This window comes from Tiliqua scincoides, chromosome 7 (genome assembly GCF_035046505.1).
Source record: "Tiliqua scincoides isolate rTilSci1 chromosome 7, rTilSci1.hap2, whole genome shotgun sequence".
NCBI classification, from domain to species: domain Eukaryota; kingdom Metazoa; phylum Chordata; class Lepidosauria; order Squamata; family Scincidae; genus Tiliqua; species Tiliqua scincoides.
In genome coordinates, this window is record NC_089827.1 from 6226910 (window position 1) to 6250661 (window position 23752).

At 43.5% G+C, this 23752-nt stretch overlaps 1 protein-coding gene across 2 annotated transcripts in view; it reads left to right on the top strand.

Moving 5' to 3' along the window:
- TAFA5 (TAFA chemokine like family member 5) overlaps positions 1 to 23752 on the top strand; it is a 297491-nt gene that overhangs the window by 68809 nt on the left and 204930 nt on the right. The window contains exon 1 of one of the 2 annotated variants that reach the window (XM_066634316.1): positions 16321 to 16731. The exons of the other annotated variant lie outside the window; for it this stretch is intronic. Coding sequence (XP_066490413.1) covers positions 16641 to 16731 — 91 coding nt within the window. The 5' untranslated portion in view covers positions 16321 to 16640. Of the gene's footprint in view, positions 1 to 16320; positions 16732 to 23752 lie in introns of those variants that run through there. 2 annotated transcript variants of the gene reach the window in all.

Here is a 23752-nt window from a genome sequence, read left to right on the forward strand (position 1 = left end):
TAGCATACCAAGGGCAGGGTGGACAAGGGGGTGGTCTACCCTGGGTGCACACTATAAGAGGGTGCCACCATGCCTTGCCATTTGAAATGCCAAGTAGAGCAGGCCTCCTCTGTGGGGAACCTTGAGGCAGAGGCCATTTGAATGCTGGGTAGGTTTGGCTTCTCCTTGGGGATGTGAGGTTGATGCCAGTTCTATCCGCAGCTTCAAATTCTGGTAGACTTGGCCTTCCCTGGGCAGTCTCTGGGCACCTGGGTGGGTGCTAGATCTACCCATGGCTTTGAGCAGCTGAAGGTGGGCAGTGGGAGCAGTCCGCCCCAGGTTTCAGCATCTCTCAGTATGCCATTGCTTTGAATCTTTGTGTGGCAGATATGCCAAATTCACTCACAGGGGCACCATGCAGCCTCTTTTTCCTGGCTCGAAGGGCTGGCATAGAATGAGATCTTGTGATAATAGCTATTTCGATGTTGGTCTGGTGAGCCGAGAATAAGAGGCTGTGCAGTACCTTGGTGCCCCTGTGATTGCGAAGGGCGCCAGGGACCTGGAAAGATTGGGAACCACTGAATTAACACATGCAGTTCCTAAAAGCAAGAATCTATAATAATGCTGGAGTTTCTCCAGATATGATAGACCAGGGGTGCCCAAACCCTGGCCCTGGGGCCACTTGCGGCCCTTGAGGCCTCTCAATGAGGCCCTCAGGGAGCTCCCAGTCTTCAGTGAGCCTCTGGCCCTCTGGTGATTTGTTGGAGCCCACACTGGCCCGACACAACTGCTCTCAGCGTGAGGGCAACTGTTTGACCTCTCGCGTGAGCTATGTGGGATGAGAGCTCCCTCCACTGCTTGCTCTTTCACATCTGTGATGCAGCAGTGGCAGCAAAGAAAAGGCCAGCCTTGCTTTGTGCAAGGCCTTTTATAGGCATTGAGCTATTGCAAGACCCTCATTCATTCATATAAGTTCATCTTTAATATATTCATTTATGTAAACTTATGTAAATTTATTCAAATTTTAAATGTAAATTAATTCTTTTTTCCCCTGGCCCCCGACACAGTGTCAGAGAGCTGATGTGGCCCTCCTGCCAAAAACTTTGGACACCCCTGTGATAGACTATAGGGTGGAATAGCAGAAAACTCCACAGAAATAAAATAAAATATTTCTCACACAACTAGGTATGAGTTATATATGTTGTTCAACTAGGTAATGGCTCAGCTAGACATGTGGTAATAAAGATTTTGGGGGCTGGGGAGTCAGTTCAAATTAACAGCCTGCATGGTTGTTTTGATCAAGGAAGAGGTCCTGGTGAATATAATGTTTAACACTTTATTACTGCACCGTTTCCTCAATCTAAATTCTGTGGCTGCCACCACACCTGAAGTTGCTATTAGCTCAGCAAGAAAAATGAGTCAGGTACAGTCATGGGATAAAAATTGTGTCTGCATGCAACAGGGACATCTTTATTGTCTTAAGAATCTTGGAATGCTTTAAGGTATGCAAAATTTCTGTCCCTGTTGATTTTCTGTCGCCTATGGGAGAGCTATCTGCACTGGGAGGATTTTGAGTGCTGAAGTTTTAATAGGTGCTGATATAGCTTTATTCTTGCATCCTTTTTTTTTTTTTTTTACAGGGTGATAAATCACATTGAATTGCATTTTAACGTGTGTTTGGTTCTATTGCATTGTTAATGTGTAGCTTCCCTGAATATGGGCAGAATGGGTACAAATATTTTAATACACGAATAAATAGTCATGGATCAGAAGAAAATATTGGAAGACCACTGATAGTTATACTAAGAGTACAGCTATGGCATAAAATAAGCAAGTGAAATAGAGTTATTTGGCCTTTGATAAGAAGCCTATCCTGGAACACATTTTTTTTTTTCTCTCAATAGACCAACTTTGTAGTGCAGTCCTGGGCAGTGAAAAGCCATGGGTTTCTTGTAAAGTCCTTAGGGTTGTAATCCAGTGGTTCCCAAACTTTTTTGACTGGCAGTTCCCTTGGCCTACTGGGCCATTGGCCGCAGCTCCCCTTTAGGGCTACAATCCTATACATTGTATAGGGCAATGTATTTTTTTGAGATTTCCACAGCTTCCTTGGCTGGTTTCTGTGGCTGGTTTCTGCTTCCTGGTTTCCAGGAAGCCACGGCTCACAGTTTGGGAACCACTGGTTATAATCCTATACACACTTACCTAGAAGTAATGACCCAATCCTATCTATGTGCCTGTGGAATGTGCATACAGCCATGCAGTCTGTTGCAAAGCAGCTGCAAAGTGCTTTATGGTGGTACGCGTTACCTGTGTGCCAGGAGAAAGGCTGGACTCCAGCCTTTCTGCACACACTAGCTGATGCCAGGATGCCTACTGAAGAGGTAAGCCTGGCAGGGGGTGGAACTGGGTGGGGAGAAGATGGGGGGGTGGACATGGCAGGGGTTGGGTGGAATGGGGAGAAGATGGGGAACGGGCTGGGCAGATCAGGCCTGGGAAGTGGGTGGGTTTGTTGGCAGCTTGATCTGCCTGCATGGTTGTGGTTGGTCTGTGGAACTCCTTGCCGAAGGACCTGGTGACAGCATCTGACCTGGATACCTTTAAAAGGGGATTGGACAAGTTTCTGGAGGAAAAATCCATTATGGGTTACAAGCCATGATGTGTATGCGCAACCTCCTGATTTTAGAAATGGGCAATGTCAGAATGCCAGATGCAAGGGAGGGCACCAGGTTGAGATCTCTTGCTATCTGGTGTGCTCCCTGGGGCATTTTGTGGGCCCCTCTGAGAAACAGAAAGCTGGACTAGATGGGCCTATGGCCTGATCCAGTGGGGCTGTTTGTTCATGGTTCAGTACAGATATGCACCAGTGATATATCTGGTACAGGTCGAAGCTGACTCATAGCAGCTGTTGGGGCTTACCCTGGGCCAAGAGAACAAATGTCCCCTTACCCCTGAGAAGATCTCCAGCAGTCAAAACTCACCCTGTGGGATACAGTGGAAGCCAAGCTGATGCCGTAGCATCACCACCCGGGGAGTTAGATAGTACTGAGCTCTTAGTCCCATTAAACAAAACCAAGTGTTTTTATACCAGAATGAGGTCCCTTGTTATCTGGTGTGCTCCCTGGGGCATTTGGTGGGCCGCTGTGCGATACAGGAAGCTGGACTAGATGGGCCTATGGCCTGATCCAGTGGGGCTGTTCTTATGTTCTTAAGACACTCTTCTTCAGTTGTATTTAAAATTATCAGATATAAAGTTTAGCATAAAATATTATCTAAGGCAAGCAAGCAAAATCTTTGGGGCTCTTGTTAGAAGGTCAAGCAAGAGTCTTATTGAGCATTTAGACTTGGCATTAAGCCTTGTCTTTTCATCCCTTGCTTGTCAGTTAGGAATGTAGTCAATCTCTGAAGCGCAGAACAGATTTTGATATAGCTTTGCTCTCTGAGCTTGAGCTTCTGCCTGGGTCCCTAATTCCTGGAATTTCAGTAAGAGCATTAGAATGTATCAAACCTACTGGAGATGGTCTTGACTTCTCAAAAGGAAACAGCAAAAAACTTTACAATACTGTACATTAAAATTCAAAACCTTATTCTGGATAATGCTTACAACCTCCTTAATGTTAGCTAGGTGGAGTTAATAGTTTTTAATCTGGCATGGAGTAACAAGGCAAGTGCTTGTTTTAACTCTGATTTTTCCCCTCTCCAGCTTGAGGCAACCACTCATAAACACATTGCAGAGTACAAGAGCCAGGATGGTATAGTGGTTTGGGTGTTGGACTTAGACATAGAAGATCTAGGTTCAAATCCATGCTCAACCATAGAGCTTCCTGGGTAACCTTGGGTATTCACTGCCTCTCAGCCTCACCTACCTCACAGGGTTGTTGTGTAGACAAAAGGAGGGGAGGGACTATATACACTGCACTGAGCTCCTTGGAGGAAGTGTGATATAAAAATGTGAAAAATAAAATAAAAATATTCTTATTTTGCTCCTGGTAATAATGGGAGCACGATCCAAGGAATTGAGCTGCACTGCTTGTCATTCCCCCTTCGTTCTCTAACATCCATGGATACTGCAAAAATCTTTACACAGGGAATATGGAAGGTACTGTGTCTAGGTTCTGTGAAAGAACACCTTGAAGGTATGAAAGGCAGATGCACGACTGGTGGGTGGGATTTTCATTTTCATACATGTCTTTTGAGGGCTTAAGTTAGTCTTTCCATTAGTTTTTTTTTTCATATTAAGGATACTTGAATATGTTTAACCTTTATTTCTATGTTTAACAGGGTAGCTTTAGATAGTGCCATGATTAAGACACGTCTTCAGTTAGAATTATATTTGTTCAGTGTTTTGGAAATGTGACTCTTAGAAAACAGACATGTGAGTTGCATTTTGAGTAGTTCATTTAATACTGTTTCAGGCATATTTCTTTCATTGTAAGGTTTATAGTTTTCGGTTTTAGCAGTCTGTGTCAATTTTATGCCACTTATTACCATTCTCTCTGCACATCATCTTTGAAACACAATGAGCATCTCAGAATTCAATTTTAAAGCACCTGTTTAAAACTTTGCCTTCTGTTGTTTTGACACCATCCTCCTTGCCATTTTTTCTGGTTGTAAACCTAACCCCACACTGTCTTAGAAGGGCCAGTGAAGTATATGGGCTCGCTTGCTCGTGCGCTTTCTCGCTCTCTCTCTCTCTGTATGTATATATACCGATAACACTTTAGTCTTAGGATGCCAACAATGATTCTTCAACACTGCTAAAACTCCAACATGGCATCCCTGTGGTGCTGGAATGACAGCCCACAACTTCTACACAGACGGCACACAATGCAATACAAGCTGCCAAGACAGTGATCTATGTTCAGAATGTTCCTTGTTCCACCTGACAGGAAGCAAACTGATCAAACAAAGGAGAACGGAATTTCTCCTTACTGAATATTTGAATGGCTGTTCGGCCTTTAGTGGCTTTAGTTGACAATACAGAGAATAGACACAGTACTCTGACATTTACATATGTTTGCATCCTTTTTTAAAGAATATGTTTTGCTTCCATATATTTGATGGTATAGCTAATTTTCTCTGGCTTCCCTATCTTCCCTTCACTTTTTCTCTTATCATGCATCCACTGCCATCTCATAAAAATGTTGCCTTTTAGGGCTGAGGTGTGCTATTAGCAGCCCCGACCTAACCAGCCTAGCACTGGTGGAAAAAGCATGCATGCTATCACACATGGGCTGGAGAGCACAAAGCAGCAGCACAGAGGCTCGTGGCACTGGCAAGATCGCGCCCTGGAGTGGGGCAGGATTGGCGGCAGAGGCCTCTACCATATCCTATCCCCCTTCCCATGCCTGAACAACAGACACAAGGCTGCTCAGACACAAAATCTGACCAGTGATTTTGCTGGCGTGAGTCCAAGAAGCCCTGTAGAGAGTGGGGGCTTACCCCCAGGCAAGGAGACAAATGTTCCCTTATCTAGCTTCTTTCCCTGTGCTGGATGTTTTGGTGCCATTGCATCACAGCATGGGAATCTCAATAGATACTGTTGGCAACCTTCAGTCTCGAACGACTGTGGTATTGCGCTCTGAAAGGTGGTTCTGGAACAGCATCTAGTGTGGCTGAAAAGGCCAATTCAGGAGTGACAATCCCTTCCACACTGGGAGCAAGTGCAGTCTGTCCCTGGTCTGTCTCCCTGGCTGTGGGCCTTCCTTCTTTGCCTCTTTTAAGTCAATTTGGTTCATTTTTATTATTCTGAAATAAATGACCCGATCACCAAATGAATAATGAATGGATTACTCCTTAGTAACCAATTTTTGTCATTTATTCAGAGTCATTTCGATTGGAGGTATTTAAACATGGCTGCTGCAGGGCAAAAGTCCCACACATTTCCAGAGGTGACCCTCATATCCCAGTAAATGGCTCTACAATTGAAGAAAATGAAAATCAAAATAAATTGGAGTTATGAAAACAAATGAAATAGTGAATGAGTGACACACCAAATGTGATTTTAATGAAAGAATAACTACACAAATGAGCTTTTTAATAACAAAGTAATGGCATAACAAAGTGAAATTGCTCATCCCTTAGAAAGTAAACTATTAATAATAATATTTGTCCTCAATGTACACCAAACATGCATGGGGTTGTGGTTTTGGGTGTGGGGGAGGGGACCTACCAAACTTTTGACTGGTTTTTTGTGTTGAAAAGTTCCATCGTCTATCTTACAGTGTTCAAGCCAGTCAGTACCCTATATAATATGTAATCTACCTGCATAACACCTCTTTCACTCCAAAGGGGAAAACCATCTATAGAAGAATGTCTTTTGTAGTTTGAGTAAAACAAAGCACACAAATATTCAAGGGAAAAATGTACCTTCTCAGGGTATTGCTTCTTATCTTCAAAGGAAGTAGCTATTTAACATTTTAGGTCAGGCTAATCCTCCCTCAATGTGCTGTATTCATTCACAGAGCAAGAAATGGAAATATAAAGAGAATAGTAATACATTTGAATAAACCATTTACAAAACTGGGAGCATCTGTCCACAAAAAGCAGGTATGTTAATGAGCCTATCAGGAAAGAGAAAAGACACAAACGGATGCAAATATAAACTCCGAAATTTGATGCTTCCTAGCACAGATTTATTCTGTTTGAAGGGGGAGAAGGAAAAAGAGTAGCAAGTTAAGCCTGGTTGGAACTGTACACTTAAAAACAAGCACCTCTGCATTTCAACTCAGATTGCACATTATATTTAAAAGTATAAGTAACCAAGAGAAGCACATGGAATGACTTACTGAGAAGGTGAAAACAGTTTCTTTAGCACAAGGTAAATTGCTGTAATTTCTCATAGTCAGAGGGTCAGGGGCTCCGATACTGATCTCATCCACTTACTAAGATAGGACAACCTTATTGATAAACACCTTGGTACTTATGGTGTCTCCTGAGGATTTATGCCAGTCCTCTATGCTTACATCAACAGAACAGCCTCTTCCTTGCTAATCTCTTCGCTAACCTTAAACTCAGGCAATACTCTTCAATATCCAGTTAATCACAGCTTTGCCAATACTATCTGATAACTTCAGTTTACTACCTGACATTTTCCTTTCTCCTAGAAAGGTAGATTCAGAATAAAAGAAAAGCAAGTTCTCATAGAAGTCTAGGATTCACAGTTCAGTGGTAAATAAAAATAAACATTTCTTGTTCCCATGGTGAACATTTAAAAGAAACAAAAGAACCATCTTCAAAATTATAATCTTCTAAAATAATTTAGGCTACAATCCTATCCACACTTTCCTGGGAGTAAATCCCATTGACTATAATGGGACTTGCTTCTGAGTAGACATGCATAGGATTGGGCTCTCAAATCTAATAGATGACAGACATTTAACAGTCAGCTCATGATCGTAAGTCTTTGAAAGTCATTTTATAGTGAGAAAAATGCATTCCATGTTTTGTAATGGGTGGGGACAAAAGTTGTTCATAGATTTAACCTTTGGTGGCAGCAGTGATTTAGTTTTTGACTAGCCAGCATTGGCTTTTTTCTAAAAGAGAATAAACAAATGAGAAATTGAGTACTTCAGGGTATAATTTACCAGTCTCCCTATGTGTGTTTTGCAAGGTGGGCCTAAGGGAAGATAAACAGTGTTTTCATTTTAGGGCAGCTGTTGTGATCGCTAGGAGGGTGGGGGTGTATCGGCTATTCCTCACTGCCCACACTAGTACTCCCAGGGCTTCTGGGACCCAGTGGTGCCAAGGAGTAGTTGACACTGCTATTTTGCTTGGGAATAAAGAAGTTTTGAGCAAGTTCCACATGATCTTGCCCTCTGGCAGTTGTGACGCAGGGCACTGGTGCCCTGGAAGCACCTGGAACGTCAATGCAATGTTCTCATGGTAGACCTGACTGCAACCCCTTCATGTCTGGAATGTTGTTCCCTTTGTGATTGACAGATGTCATGGGAACACTGCAGGGCCCCTTCCATTCCTCTTTCTCCTCAGGAAAGGTGGTCTGCAGCTCCCCCTGCCCCACTGCAACATGTGTCTACTCCTGGTGGTGTTACTTCTTCCAGTGGGTGGGGAGCCCAGTTGGCCACATGTGTCTCTAACAGTTTATTTCACTGGTTTATAGTATGTTCACAGAATCCATGTGGGTGCTGCGTCTCAAAGAGGAACAGCTGCCTTCAGCTTATACCCCTAAAGATCTACTTGGCCATGTGCTCCTTTGTGCTTAATGGAGCTTACTCCCAGGAATGTCTGGCTTGGATTGTGGTGACACACACTGGCAAAGTTGCCAATACTCTCACCCCAGCAGGGCTGCTGTGCTCACCCTTGCCAGGACCTGTTGAGAGGCTGGCTGCACTGTGATCGGTGATGCATGGCCAGGGGGAACCATCAGAGGCTTTGTCTTGGGCCACGGAGCTTCACAGAGGGCATGTCAAGGTATTTGTCTTCCTTCCTTCCTGGGGGGCTGTGGTCTGAGAGGAGCAAGGGGGTAGGGAGAGACACAGAATGGAGGCAGCAAGGCATTGACAGGGTGCAACTCTCTGCACCTTTACCTAATGGTATGTTCCACTTGATTCAATGGGACTACTCTCAGGGAAGTGTGCATAGGTTTGCATCCTGGGAGGGGGTCAAGCAGGGATGGGAGATACCTGTTTCCAGACCACTACCACCACTAGAGCTCCCACTGTGCTTGCAGATTGTGTTTTCCTCAAGTGTGGAAGCTAAGAAGGGTCAGGCCTGGTTAGGACTTGGATGGGAGACCGCCTGGAAATACCAGGTGCTGTAGGCTTATACCATAGTCTTTCCATGCCCGATCTCGTCTGATCTCGGAAGCTAAGCCCGGTCAGGCCTGGTTAGTACTTGGCTGGGAGACCGCCTGGGAATACCGGGTGCTGTAGGCTTATACCATAGTCTTTCCATGCCCAATCTCATCTGATCTCGGAAGCTAAGCAGGGTCAGGCCTGGTTAGTATTTGGATGGGAAACTGCCTGGGAATTCCAGCTGCTGTAGGCTTATACCATAGTCTTTCGAGACTGAAGGTTGCCAACCATAACTTTTTGAGGCCAGGATTGGGCCCTAAGGCTGTAAACTTACACATATTTTCTTGGGTGTAAGTTCCATTGAATTCAGTGAGAACTACTTCTGAGTAGACATGCATAGGATTGCAACCTTCATATTCTGCTACGAGTATATGCTTAAGAGCTTTAAAATAATTCTTTAGAGCATAATGTACTGAATTGATCCCCAGATTATCTTCTAGTAATCCATTTTATCTTGTTGGACAAAAGAAGCTGTAACACTTAGTAATGTCTAAGCAAGTGAAACACTGCATTTTACTAAAAGGAAAAAAAGTAACCTAAAGCCACTGCATATTCCATAGAAATGGCTCATAAACTTTAATATATTACAGTCTAGATCAGCCATTTTCAGCCACTGTACTGTAGCACACTAGTGTGTCGCGAATGGTCCCCATTGCGAATTTGGGAGAGGGTAATTTATCAGTAGGACCATTGGGGGAAGTGAGCCCCCATTGAGAGCACAGTATGCCTTGTCAATTGTCAAAAAGCTGATGGTGTGCCTTGACCATTTTAGTGCCTTGCCAGTGTGCCGCGAGATGAAAAAGGTTGAAAATCACTGGTCTAGACTCTAGATTCAGAGCACGATACCATAGTCTTTCGAGACTGAAGGTTGCCAACAACAACAGACTCTAACAACAGACTCTAGATGTACAGATGTGTATACATCTCAAAGCATCTTAATAGATGCCTTGGTCCGTTTTCTGAGATGGAATAAAATCAACAGTTCTAGCACCTTTATTTCATGATTTGATACATTCAACTAACAGCCCAATCCTAACTAAATTCCCCTGCAGCAATGCAGTGGCTCCAGCTTGGCTTGCACTGCATCCTGTGGGGATAACTTGCTGACTGGAGGTTCCTCAGAGTCAGGGAACATTTGTCCCTTTGCCCCAGAGAAAGACCCAGCTGTGGCAATGGGTCTACTTGGACCTGAGCCTGCTAAATTATCTGTGCAATTCAAGTAGTCGTGTGTCAGTGGATCTTGCCCAGGAAGAGGGATAGGATACAGTGTGTGAATGCTGCCAGTCCTGCCCCTCGCAGTCCATCGTCTGCTCCATTACTCCACACTGTTCCATTTCCCAGTGTAGGGCTCATCTATTCATGGTGTTCCTTACTCTGTTCCTTACACTGGTGTTGAGGGCCAGCACAGGCCTTCCTGTCAGCACCACAAACTCTTCTGCTGTTGCAAAGTGCATTACGGCTCTTTTGTGACAACCTTAGGATTGTGCTGTAACATAGTACAGTAGCATGCTGACATTGGAATACTACCTTGCCAGGGTGACTAAATACAACGGAGGACAGAGTGCCTATACCTTTACTCACTGTATAGAAAAGGGAATTTTGGAAGGTGCAGCTTTTTAAACCCTTTCATGTTGAGCTGCATTTGCCAAAATTTCCTCTTCTATACAGTGGTTAAAGGTATAAAAACTCTGTCCTCCATTGTATCTGGTCACCTTGTACCTTGCTCATTCTTGAAATCAGCTGGTGATATAAGTTATATCACAGTACACTTTTAAATAAAACATATTCTCCTTTCTGTTTACAAGAGGCTAAAGAATGGAGCAATTGGGTGGCAGACTCCTTTGTCCAGGTATCCCATCCTGTGTAGATGACACAAGACAAAGTCAGCTTTGTCTTTGGTATCAACTAGGTGACTTGATGGATTAAAATTAATAATCCAATATCTCTTGCAGTGAATCCTAATTGTTCCTCCCTTTAGTGTGGCCACTGTCATGTCACCGTTGGTTCTTTGGTTGTTCTGGCTCCAATTCAGGGTTGCTTTTTGACGACCTCAGGTTTTCCACACCAACCCTCTAGAAAAGGGGTCAAGGCAGCCAAATAGCTTCGCTCATCCCAAGACTGACAGCTTGGACTTTGCAATTCAAACCCAAGAGGTCACCAGCCTGCATGCCCAATCCAGACGGCCTCTTGAAATTGGTTCTGGTACCTCTTCTGATTCTTACTTACTTCACAGTGCATTCCAAATCCCTAATCCTATTCCTCTTCCTGCATTATACCTGCCAGTTGTTGCTGACCCCTGACTAACAGGACCACAGCTCTAGAATAGACTGGGGTAGGTGAAAAAAATTTCTTATCAGTAGCCATGCAGGCAGGGAGCCAAAAATTCCTACACAGGCCCCCAGCGGCAACTAGCTTACCTCTGGAAATCCCATGAATGGGTGGGATGAAAATCAAAGCCTCCCAGAGGCAGAATGCCAGGATAGAGCTTATCTGCTACAAACTACATCTCACTAGACTTAATCATTACAAAAATCAATTGTATAAATAAACACAAAGAACAAGAATGCTGGATACAGTTATGACAAAAGTAAATTATTAAAGTTCAGAGAAAGAAAATATTTGCTTAGTTAGGATAAGAAGACAAATTTCAGAGTAGATCTGAAGAATCATTCCAATTATGTCGTGTTGGACCTAAATAAGTTTACAGAGAGCTAGTGGGTCCATGCCATCCATAAAGGTGGTATCTTTAGACATATCTAACACATCCTACATAGTTCCTTTCTAAAACAAAAACACCTTTCGAATTCATTGTTCAATTTACCCAGCCAGTCCAGCAATTTTCAGTCTTTTAAATCTCATGGCACATTGATAAGGTGCTAACATTGTCAAGGCACACCATAGGTTTTTGACAAGGCACACCCAGTGCAGGGGGGGGGGGTCACATCTCCCAAACAGCCTACTTATAAATGACCCTCCCCCAAATTCCCACAGCATACCTGTCAACCATTCATGGCACACCAATGTGCTGTGGCACAGTGGTTGAAAATTGCTGATAACCAAACCAACTTTTCTTTACAACATTTTGTATTCCACCCAACTTCACATAGGGAGGAAAGCATAGGAAAATCAGTGTCCTTTGTTTCAGCCATTTTTACATGTTCCTCTGCTTTCAATGCACTTTTAAATAGTGTTTTTCATATTTTTCTTGCAGTTCATTTTATATCTGTGTGAAGTAGGTCCTGGAAAGATAACAGTGTAAAAAGGCCAGTCTGTTAAAACCTTTGTTAGAATAAATTAGGGGTTTTCAAAGTGTGTGTCGTGATGCTGTAGGGTGTCAAAGCACACTAACAGGGATGCAGCAGGATGTCCCTGGTGGCCCACCTACCTGTTCCCTGAAACTCAGTGTTGCCGTCTTGGATATCAAGATTTTGTGAGATCCAAGCTGATAACGTCTGGCTGAGGGGATGCAGGGGCATCATGTCTCAAATACGTCTGGAATAAGTTATAACAACAAAGCTTTGGATTTGGCAGGAGGTGTGGTCTAGAGGGTAGAGCCTCTGTTAACCAGAAGATAACATCAGAAGGTCACCAGTTCGAGGACACCAGCAGCTCCCTGAACGACTGACGAGACCTTGAGGCAGCAGATAAGCCCAGCTGAGTGATTCCACCTGCTCTTGGTGTGAGCAAGAAGCGTCTTGGCTGCCCTCCATGTAAGAGATGGAGCTGTTTGCCAGCCTGCGTGGGAGAACCGGAGGCCAGAAGTGAGACCAAACCAGGAAGATCCATTCTGAAATGTTGTTGGTTCTTGAAAGAGAGAATCTCTATGATTGTAAAAATCCCCTTGAGGGATTTAGAAAGGCCTTCCTATGTAAACCACCTTGAATAAAGTCAGAGGAGTAATCCGATGACCAGAAAGGTGGTATATAAATACCTAGTTGTTGTTGTTGTTGTTGTTATTTCTCCAGAACTCTTTGTTAGGCTGAAAAAGGAGGGGTGGGGTGGGAGCTGGACATGTTGTAGGATTGCCAAAGCCTATGGTTTAACCATCTTAAAGTGAAGTACAGGAGAAATTTCCAGACATCCGTTGATTTCCAGAATTCAGTTGAACACAAATTCAACACAAGGTGCTAGACATCAACTTCAGTATGTACCCCTGGTTTCTGGGCAAGGAAGCAACAATAGCTGCGGACCATATTTAGAAAATACCAAATTTGAAGTTACCCAATTCTGTCTCTAGCACTAATCAAAGCAGTATATAGTAGTGAGCAGAAGGAAAGAGAAACACAATATTATCTATTAACAAAGTATGAGATTAATTTTAGGTGATGTATTACACAGTCAATAGATGCCCAATTGGGGTATTACCTAGTGGTTATACGGCATTTAACATTTACAAAATAAAGTCCCTTCTTCAGATGATAGAAATTCTTTAATTATTATCTTTGTGTCTGGTATAATTTGAATAGCCCCCTTAGCTGCAATAGAATTATGCAAAATGTAACATATATTTCCACTTTTGCAATCTATTGCACTGAGCCTGGAATGAGTTTTGTAAAATTTAACTTTCCTATTTAATTTTTACTATACTGCAACAATCCCTATTACTGTTTTGTGTGCTCTCATCCTTGGGGTGGGGGAATACAATATCTAGATAGAAATCAGTGATTTGCTATGGTTTATTGATCCTGTATTGGGTGGAAAATAGCAATACATTGCATTTTTTTTTTGCCTCCTTTTCCTTGAGAGTAGACCTGACTCTTGAAATAATATATTTTGTGTTTTTCTTTAAGTACTGGTAAGTTATTACATCCTATAGCTATTCCCTTGCAATAGGACAAATCAAAATTAAGATAGAAAACTGGTTTGATGCAGGACTTGATAAACTTTGGATGGCTTCTTGAGGGGGGGAGGAAGAAACCAAACCTGTTTTGACTAGCAAGAAACTCCCTTGTTCAGTTCCATTCCACCCCATTCCATTCCAACCATGGAATATTGGGGACCATAATGATTAGGCAGGAATTGAGACAGTCTTAGCTACTGCTTGAGCAGTAGAGATGCTTAGTCATGATGAGTTTGTATAACTTTTATACTAGTCAGTCATGGCTTCCTCTTTGAAAGAATCCTGGGAATTGTAGTTTGGTGTGTGATGCAAATTCTGTGGGAGATGCCTGCTCCCTCTCACAGAGTTAGGCAATGACTTTTTAAATAAGATCACAACTTTAGCAGTATATGTGATTCTAATGAGCAAGCAGCCATCTGGTCCCATCCTGTCTTTAACTATTGCATCGTGTACCACTGAACCAACTTCTAAATAAATGTGCATAGGGCAGCAGCCCAAGATTCCAACATTGTAGAACACAGTGGGACTTACTTCTGGTAAACATGCACAGGATTGCACTGTATAGCCTTCGAGATCTGCCACTTATGCAAATCCTGGAGACTTCTGATATGGGTTGATATGACTGAAAAACAAACCAAGAAAAGGATGTCTTAACTACTGCTTCCTTTGTGCTCCAAAGTTCTACTGGCTGTGTATTGTTTCAAGATGATTTGCCTGCCCCCCCCCCCCCAGAATTGGGGGTATGATGATGTAATTCTGCAGCAGTGAAGAAGCTCATAGTTGAATATTTTAAATAACGTGACCCTTCTTTTAACATCAAAACATGATGCAGCTCTTTCTGCATTAACCTGTTTTGCAATTTAGCAGGCTCAAGAAGTGCCTGCCCTAGTAAAATCTTAATTATATCCTCAGGACACCAAAATGCATCCTGTCTTTAATACTGTTCAACTTAGATGCAATGTTTGTAAAATGTTTGCAATGCTAGAGTAATGAGTGGTGGATCAATGTCAACTTTCTTTGAAATTGTTGCAAAGAGCACATAAAATATATAAGCACCTTTTTTTTTTTTTGGCATTCAGTATTGTGTGCAATCAGTTTGAAAACACAACACTTTTCACCATAGTCGCTCAGGCCAATGGAATGGATGAAAAATGGTTAGGTAAGTTCCATTAATTTCAATGAAGTACGCCCTATTGATTTTGGTGACACTTCCAGGTAAGATAGCTTGCAGTGTAAGGACATGTGCTAAGGAGATGGGATGTCATTAGGAACACCCCAGGGAGCGGTGGGGATGTCAATAGGTAGTCATGAGAACCAGGTGGTGTGCCCTGGTGAGGGAAGCCGCCAGTGGGCTGCAGGTGTGACAGTGTTGGTAGAAATGTGTGATTTAGGGAAAGGGAATTGATAGAAAGTGTGTGCTTTAGGGAAATAAACCAAAGAGAGTGTTAAATAGGGAGAAGCGGCATGTTCCTTGTGTGTCAGGCTTCACATTTTGCTCATCTTTTGTATTCTCTCCCCCCCCCCCCCGTTAGATAACCTGAATGGCAGGCCACCACCTTGCACCACACTTTTCCACCATAGGTGCCACATGTACCACCGTGGTGTGCACTGTCTCCCCCTCTCTGAAGCAGCTCATTGAGTCAATGGTGACCATCTTCTTGGAGACACTGGGGGCATTTCACACTGTGGCTGGACTGAAGTATCCCAGTTGTGGTGGTGTAGCTAGAAGGGGTGCAAAGCTGTTAGGTTTTGCAGGAAATGCGCCAAGGCCCCCCCACCCCTTCAGAGCCATGCTGGGTGGGGGGAGTAAAACAGAGGCATTTGCCTCTGTTGTGCTCCCCCACTTGGAGTGGCTCTGCAGGGGAGGGGCCCCTTGCATGCTGCAGTGAGGCTCCCTGCAAAACTTAGTGCTTTGCCCCCTCTAGCTACGCCACTGGCTTTGATCTCAGCCCCCCCTCCTCCAGCACAACCATCCTGGAAGTCTGCCTGGCAGAAGTGGCCCTGGCATGCGGGGGGGGGGGGGGCTCCTTCCCTGCTGCTTGCCCCCCACGCGCCTTGTGCTGCTGCCCTGCCTTGCCTGCGAGCGGCTTCCCTTCCCTGTTTGCTCTGCGGAGCCTTGGCAGGCGCCCAGGGCCCCTCGGAGGGAGCCGGAGCGTGGGAAAGTGGCTGGCAGGCAGGCAGCGGGGCTCCTGGAGGGCGCAGGGCGGGCGCGGGCGCCGGGGAGGGCTGCGCAGAGGAGGGAGCCCGGCTGCAGCGCCCGCCCTCGACGGCGCAGCCCGCCCAGCCCAGCCCAGCCTCGCGCATCGTGCGCAGCGCCGCGCAGCGCCCTGGCCAGGCGGGGAGGCTCCGCAGCCGCTCGCCTGGCTGAGCTCCCCGGAGGAGGGAGGGAGCAACCGGTGGGCTGGCAGGAGCCTCCTGCCAGGAGCAGCTGGCACCGGGGAAGGGGCGAGGGGGACCCCCCGCGTGGCAGGATGAATTGAGGCGCTGGGAAGGGGGATCGAGCAGCCCTCGAAGCGGCAGCGGCAGCGATCGTGGGAGGGAGGAGGAGAGCGCAGCCCCCTTTCCTTGCCCGCCCCCCACCCCGCCGCAGCCCGCCCCCTCCCTCCCTCCTCCCGGCGTGGGGCTCCAGCATCCCTCCAGCCGGCCTCCTGCATCCCCTGGACCGCTGGAGGAGCAGCAGCAGCAGCAAAACAAGCCGGGCGGTTGCGCAAGCCTGCCCGGCTGGGCTCCCCTCCCCTCCCCAAATGCTGCTCAACTCCCGAGGAAACAGACAGCTGATTCATGGAGCCCGGGCTGCTGCTGCTGCTGCTGAAGAAGAAGAAGGGCTGATGCTGCTGCTGGAGGCTTGGGGCTGAGCCCCTTCTCCCTCCCCTCCCCTCCCCCACCCTAGGGGAAGGGGGAAGGCTCCTTGGAAGCGTGGCTGGCTGGACCGGGCACCCCGGGTGCCTCGCTCTGGAGAGCCGCTGCGTGACTTTCTGGGGGTCTGCTGACTGAGTTGTCGCCCACCCGAGATGCAGCTCCTGAAGGCTCTTTGGGCACTCGCAGGGGCCGCCGTCTGCTGCTTTCTCATCTTCCTCATCCACTCGCAGCTCCTCAAGGAAGGTAAGCCTGCCTGCAGCACCCTGCCACGCACCTCCCCGCTGCCAGGGCTCTCCGGGTGCCATGCTGGGGCCATCACCCTTCCACCCCATTCCCGCCATAGAACTGGGCTCCCCTCCTCTGTCCGCAGGCTAGTCTGCGGAAGGTGCTTTTCCTCTTGCAGCAGAGCACCTGCTATGGCTTATACTGGGAACACTGGATTTTCTCCTTGGCTCCACACCTCTGGTAGCTGGAAACGGGCATCTCCCGTCTCTTGGGTGGACAGCAAACTTGGCTGCTGTCTTGGCACAAGGAACAATCCTAGCTCATGTTCTGAAGACTGGAAAAACCAAACAAACAGGGAGAAAGCTCATATTTTTACATTGGCTGAATAGCCTTCCTCCTTCTCTGCTTCTCTCTTGCTATTTCCCCCCCTTTAATTCAGTGCATTTTCAATAGATGGCACTAAAGTTCTATGATAAGGGCAGAGAAGAACAGGTCTCAGGCGATCTGTCCCCATCCTCTCTCTCCAGATCTGGAGGAGGCCTTCTGCCGGATTTTAGGATTTTTCCATGAAGTGTTCAAATGAAAATGGTCTCAAAAAAAGGACAGAGAAATTAGAGAAAGATTCTGTATGCAGGGGAGAGAGAGAGAGAGAAGCAGGCTGAATTCTCTATCTGAATATAAGGTTGTTGTTATTAAAAGATTCTTTTGGGTGTTTCATCTTATGAAATAATCATGTTATGGAATGAAGATTTTATGTAGTCATTTGCTTTATAGACTATTATGCAGGCTGAGAGTGTTGAGCCTGTGCAATATTTGGCTACAGATGAAGGGACCAGGAGAAAAGTAGTATGAAATGCCCTATCTGCCTAGTGCAAAGGATTAAAAACTAACAGTCTTTACATCTCAAGAGTGTGCTTTAAAATGTATATTGAGGAATCTGATCATCCATCTTTATGAACAGTACAAGCAGAATAGGAGCCTAGGGAACACAGAAGAACTTTTAGTGTATCTTGGGCACGGTGTCTCACCCTAGTTGGACGCAGTAAGGTCTTTACTGGTGCTATATTTACATATGCCAGTCCTTGGGGTGGTTTTTAAAAAATCGTGCTGCCAAGCTAAGTGTGAGAAAATAAAATATGTTCATATTTAGTGTTTAGATCTATTTGGTGTGTACAACTGCATGGAATGTCCTGTCTATTGCCTCCTAGGTATTAATTTAAAAGATTAATTGTGATAGAAATAACATAGCTCATGAGAAGCATTTTTCTTGCCCTGTTACTTAAGGGATTCTCTCAAAGGGGACATACTAACAGAGAAAAACAAATAACCCTGAAGTGTTATTTTTTTTTACTTTTATATATTAAATGTTGATTCCCTTTTCATTAATGCTTTTTAATATTTGCACTGCTGCTAATGATTCCAGGAGGCAGGTTTTTTTATCTAAAGCACTATAGAGACAAGCAATTCAGTGTTTCAAGATGATAAATTAAATCTCAGCTATTTCAATCTTGGAGAACAAAAGAGTGAGCCTATCTTTTGAATGCCATAGTTATTTTTTTCTCCCAGTGTAGTTATTCTTGTTGCAAATTGGTTGCGTGGAATTTTGATCTAAGCTTGTTTAGCATCTTAAAGCTTAGTCTGGTTATTTGTTCATGCTAACATTTTGATTATTTCTTAAAAAACAAAAACAAAACATCATTCATAGTCAGCATTGCATTATGGCTTCTACCACGACATTTTAAATTGGTATGTAGGGAGTTACATGCCGTGCATTTCCTTATGTGCTTTCCTACATTTTCCTGTCTGCTTTGTTGAATCGGTTTCTGTGTTCTGGTGTAAAAGATTTTCACTTACTAAAACACTCCCCTTATCTTTATGCATTCATTTTTGCACAGTGTCGATTTAGTATACCCTCTTTTTTTTTTAGTTAAGATGTAGAAGAAAAATATTCCTTCCTAACTTATACAAAAGAAGTGAGGAGAATTCTTACCAGTCATTCAGTAATTCTTGTCCCTGGTACAAATCACTGGTAGGTTCTTATTGAATGTTTGGGGCCTGCTGGTTTGATGGAGTTAGCATATTGGTAACCTCTGTGCCAGTAAACCCAGTTGAAGCTGGGGCTTTTTGGCTTCACTCGTAGTGGCCCTGCTATGTGCCTTTTAAATTCCAGACACCTTCATTATCACCTATGAGTCGGGTAACTGGTCCGATAATATCTACCATGTGGCTTACCATTTGTATAGCAGGGTCAGATGTGATGGCCAGAAATGTCTGCAAGATGTTCTCATCCGTTCAGGCACTGGCTTCATCATTCTTTCTTGAGCAAAGTCCAGGCATAAGACTTCTGAAGGAGCTTTTGTGGAATCAGGTGTGGTGTATGGATGAAGTTCTCACCAAACTGTCTCCATATTAAGCGTTTCAAAATGTTTGCTTACATTTGCATTTTATATTTGTTTTAAAGATGGGCAGATCTTTAAATATCTAAGCTACTTCAGTATAAAAGTGATATATAAAACATGTCTTCAAGACAGTTTTTAAAATCAGTACCACAACATTCCTGTGTCAGTATATGTTTTCCTTAAACCGTTTTTGCCCAACATGGCATATAAGCAACAGGGATGAAATGTGTACATTTGGGCTGGGCAAAAATGGGTTAATTTCTGAAGAATGGCAGTTAAGAAACTGACTCAATTATAGCAAATCTAGTAGGGGAATTCTATACTGTACTACCCTAGAAAGTCACCTTGAAACATAAAGCTGCATTGTAGATTACCCAGAGTAAGTTTTGCAGTGGGGAAACTTCTTGTTTTGGCTTTCAATAGATAGTTGTCCAGAATCTACTGTTTTCCTATTGTGACTGTAAGCTATGCTTGACAGAAGGGCAGAATTGATTCACATAAACAGTAGTATTACTAGTTGTGTTGTATGGTGGTGTAAGGAACAGACAATGCTTGCTCTTAGATGAGTGGGAAAGAGCTGTTTACTTTAAATGGCCATTTCCCTGGTTTCTTCTTCTTCTTCCAGTAGTGAAGAATGGCTGACACAGAGTGCCATTTTTCTATCCATAGGCATTTGTGTGGAGATATAAGTCGTTCTGTGGCTAATCCATTCCTCTGTGTCCAATCTGTCTCTTAGTGTTTCAAAAAAGATGAATAGAGCTGTGAACCAAGAAAAGGCTATTGTGATCTATAATTGCAGCCCCATGCCTGTCTGATCTTCATACAAAGCAGTTGAACATATTCTGGTTGGTTTCTGTCAGTCTGAAAAGGTGTTTAAAAATTAAAACGTTAAGCAACTGCTATAGAAGATTAAAAGTAGACATGGCATATTGATTAGGTCTTCCTAATTCAGAATGTTTTATCACAATTTTGGTGGTGTTTTTGATGGGTAGCAGAACTGTATAAATATTGTTGGGTGGTAAAGTACATCTTGTGCTATTGTCCTTCTCAGCCAAAGAAACCATCTTGCTTACTTCACTGTAACCTTTCAGTAATACATTATGGCAATAAAGAAGAAAGGAGAGAAGATACTTTTTAATGTGTCTGCGCAAAGGCTTTTAACTGTGGGTGCCTTCAGCAAAAATTCAGTGCTGGAAAAAATTTAGTAGAACTTTTTGTGTAGGTCTTCTGAAACTCTGTGCTCCTGGTATTCTTCCACTGTGAAGAGGTTTCAGTGACCATGTTCTATTTTTGGACCTCCCCACCAAACCTGGTGAAAAATTGATATGCTTATTAATTCCTACAGCATTGGAAGTAACTTCTGCTCATATTTGAATGGCTAAGGCTGCAATCCTATACTCAACTTACCTAAGGATGCAGACTTATACACACCTAGAAGTAAGTTCTGATGAACTAAATGGAACATACTCCTACGTAGACATACACAGGATTGCACTGTTAGAGTAAGACCCATTAAAACACAGAGGGACTTCTGCGTAAACACACTTAGGATTCTTCTGTAAGAAAATGGCAAACCCGTGCACATAAGGTCCTGGGTTTAAAGTGACCCTGCAAACTATTCTGTAACACAGTCCTATGCAAGTCCACTCACATGTGAGCCCCACTGACTTCCATAGGCCTTACTCACATGTTAGTGTGTATGGGATTGCTGTTTTGGTTGTTTTTAGGTGCTTAGATCAGAACTTGTTTTTATTTCTACTTAAGGGCACAGAGAGTGATAATGTAATACTTTGAAAACAAACATATTTCTCACTTCTCTTAATATTGCCCCAAAATGTTCAAAGTGTCGGTAGTATCCATCAGGTCTACAAAACCATTTATAAATCCCCATTTTTTTTTTAACATAGAAGCATCCTTCTGTCTCTGCTAAGTGGTTTTTTTCATCCTTGTTAGCTGGGAAATTCAAGTTGAGATACCTTCTCATGCTGCTTCTTTGCTCCTACCTACCTTTATTTTATCTGCAAATGTAAGAAACCTTGGACCCCTGTAGACTTAATAAACAGACTTAATAGTGCCTCTCTATCAAAGACCTACATATGAACACTTTTTTTTCTGTTCGCATGAAGTTCTCTTAAGAATTTGTCTTTCAAAGCTGACATCAGGCTTCTTCATAACCAGCTCCTAAAAAACTGTACAAACACTGTACAGAGTTAACTATGTAGTGGAAAAGAATTCATCTTAACACATTAGTAGTGCATTCCTATGCAGATGTTATTGGGAGAAAGCCCCATTGAGCACAGAGAGAGTAAACCTGCATGGGATTGTCCTGTAGGTGCAATTTGGAAGAACTAGAAGATGTCCTTGCCTTGCAAATCACATTGTAGAAGCTATTTGCTTTTCTGACTGGTTGGCCATTTCTTTTTGTTGCTGACCGGGGAAGAAAGCCAGTTTATTTCCTGAAGACTACCAAAAGAGGAAAGAAAAATGCCCAAACTGTATTTAATGAAAGAGATGTCATGGCATTATAGGAAGAATAATCTAAATTTCTCAGGTTAATGCCACAGTATGATGTTATATTTCTTTTTTTTAAAATGGTTGCTCAATTACAGTGCAATCCTATACACCAGCGGTTCTCACACATTTAGCATTGGGACCCACTTTTTAGAATGAGAATCTGTCAGGGCCCACCAGAAGTGATGTCATGGCCAGAAGTGACATCATCAGGCAGGTGAATTTTTAACAATCCTAGGCTACAATCTTGCCCTCACTTACCCAGGAGTAAGTCCCATTGACAATCATAGTTAAAAGAATATACAGAGTAGCTTGTTAAAAGTACAGGTCTGTCACATTTCCACAAATGCAGTCACATACCATGGGAGCATCAAGTCGAATATATTAAAAATAAAATATTGAAATGAATAGGGACCCACCTGAAATTGGCTCATGACCCACAGTTTGAGAAACACTGAGCACTTACCTGGGAATAAGCCCTATTGAACACAGTGAGATTTACTTCTGAATAAACATGTTTAGGATTGCACTGTTAGACCTCACATTCCATTGTTGTAGGTTATATATTTTACATTGTGGGAATTTTCTGGTCCTGATGACCTAAGGGCAAATATATTGTTTTACTTAAAAAGGAAAGTTCTCCCTCTCTCTAACTATAAAGTGAGTACGGTGATTTTCAACCACTGTGCCGTACACTTTGGTGTGCCCCAAATGGTCTGCAGGTGTACCGTGGGAGTTTGGGGGTGGTCATTTAATATTAGGCCCATTGCGGGATGTGAGCTGCCCACCGACAGCATGGTGTGCCTTGTTAGTTGTCAGAAAACCAGTGGTGTGCCTTGACAGTTTTAGCACCTTTTCATTGTGCAGTAAGATGAAAAAGGTTGAAAGTAGCTGAGTTATTACAATCAACTTTCAAATGGACTCATGCTTAATACATTTGCCCCTATATTTTATTCTTATGACTTCCTTTGGTGATATTTGAGGTATATTTTGGTATTTTTGACTTAAATATTGGATTGATCCAGCAAATCCTTACATAAACCAAGGGTTAAAGTGACTTAATTTGAGGGGAAAATGCACTGCCATGTGCAAAACACTGTATGCACCAACATTTCTTTTTCTTAGTGGCTTTGTATACTTTTGAAATGTCTGATTTTTAATTAGAATTATGAGTTTATATTGTATCTTTCTGTATCCTTTTCCAAAATGGTGAAAGTAGTTTACAGTGGTTGCTTTTCATATGATGTGGGAATGAAATGATGTGATTGATTGTATAAATGTTTTGAACAATTTGTTAAAAGGAGTCTATCCGCATAGTTGGTTCTCAAATTTTTTAGAAACCCTACAGCCATCTGGCTGATTTATAAATGCCAAGGCGTGTGGCTAGAATGGTGACTGGGCAGCAGTGCTCCCCTGAGTAGCAGCTTGTTTAACCATTGATGCAAATAGCCGCATCTGCCTTGTCAGTTTCGTGAACCACCAAAAATTGGGTCACAACCCACTGGTGGGTCCCAGACCTACAGTTTGAGAATTGCTGCATAGACTATTGTCTCCTTAACCTGTCGGTTTTAGAATGAAAGCTGATGGTGTGTGTTGCTATTATTGTTTTAGCATTATCATGTGACTCCATTTTTGCATCTCAAACACAAGGATTCACAAATGTCCTCATGACTTTCTAACCAAGGTTCTTCACTTCCTATCCTCCTCTTTCTCTCTTTATCAGAACTATCTTCCCCCTCACTCCAAACTACCACCCACACCTGTGCCTCAAGCTGTCTCCAAAGCTCCCAACTCCCTTCTCTTTGACCCCTTTGGTTCAGTAGTAGTGGTTCATTATTCATTCTGGTGGGAATATACTGAAAACGTCTGTTAGCACATGGAGAGTACATTACCTGTCTACCAAGCCAATGCAGCCTGCTCCTCTGCACTCTCGGAGTTAAGGAGAAGGGCTTGTAGAACAGATGCTAGTGCTTCTCCACAAGCCTGAGTCCCTGCATGTTAAAATTTAGTTCTTTTTTCATCCTCAGACTTTCATCCAGCAGCTCTTTTCAGTTAAAATACTGCTTTCCTGCTTCCGGTCTTGCCATCTCTCTCACCATTGGCATAGCTTTCATTTGTGCTATAGTACT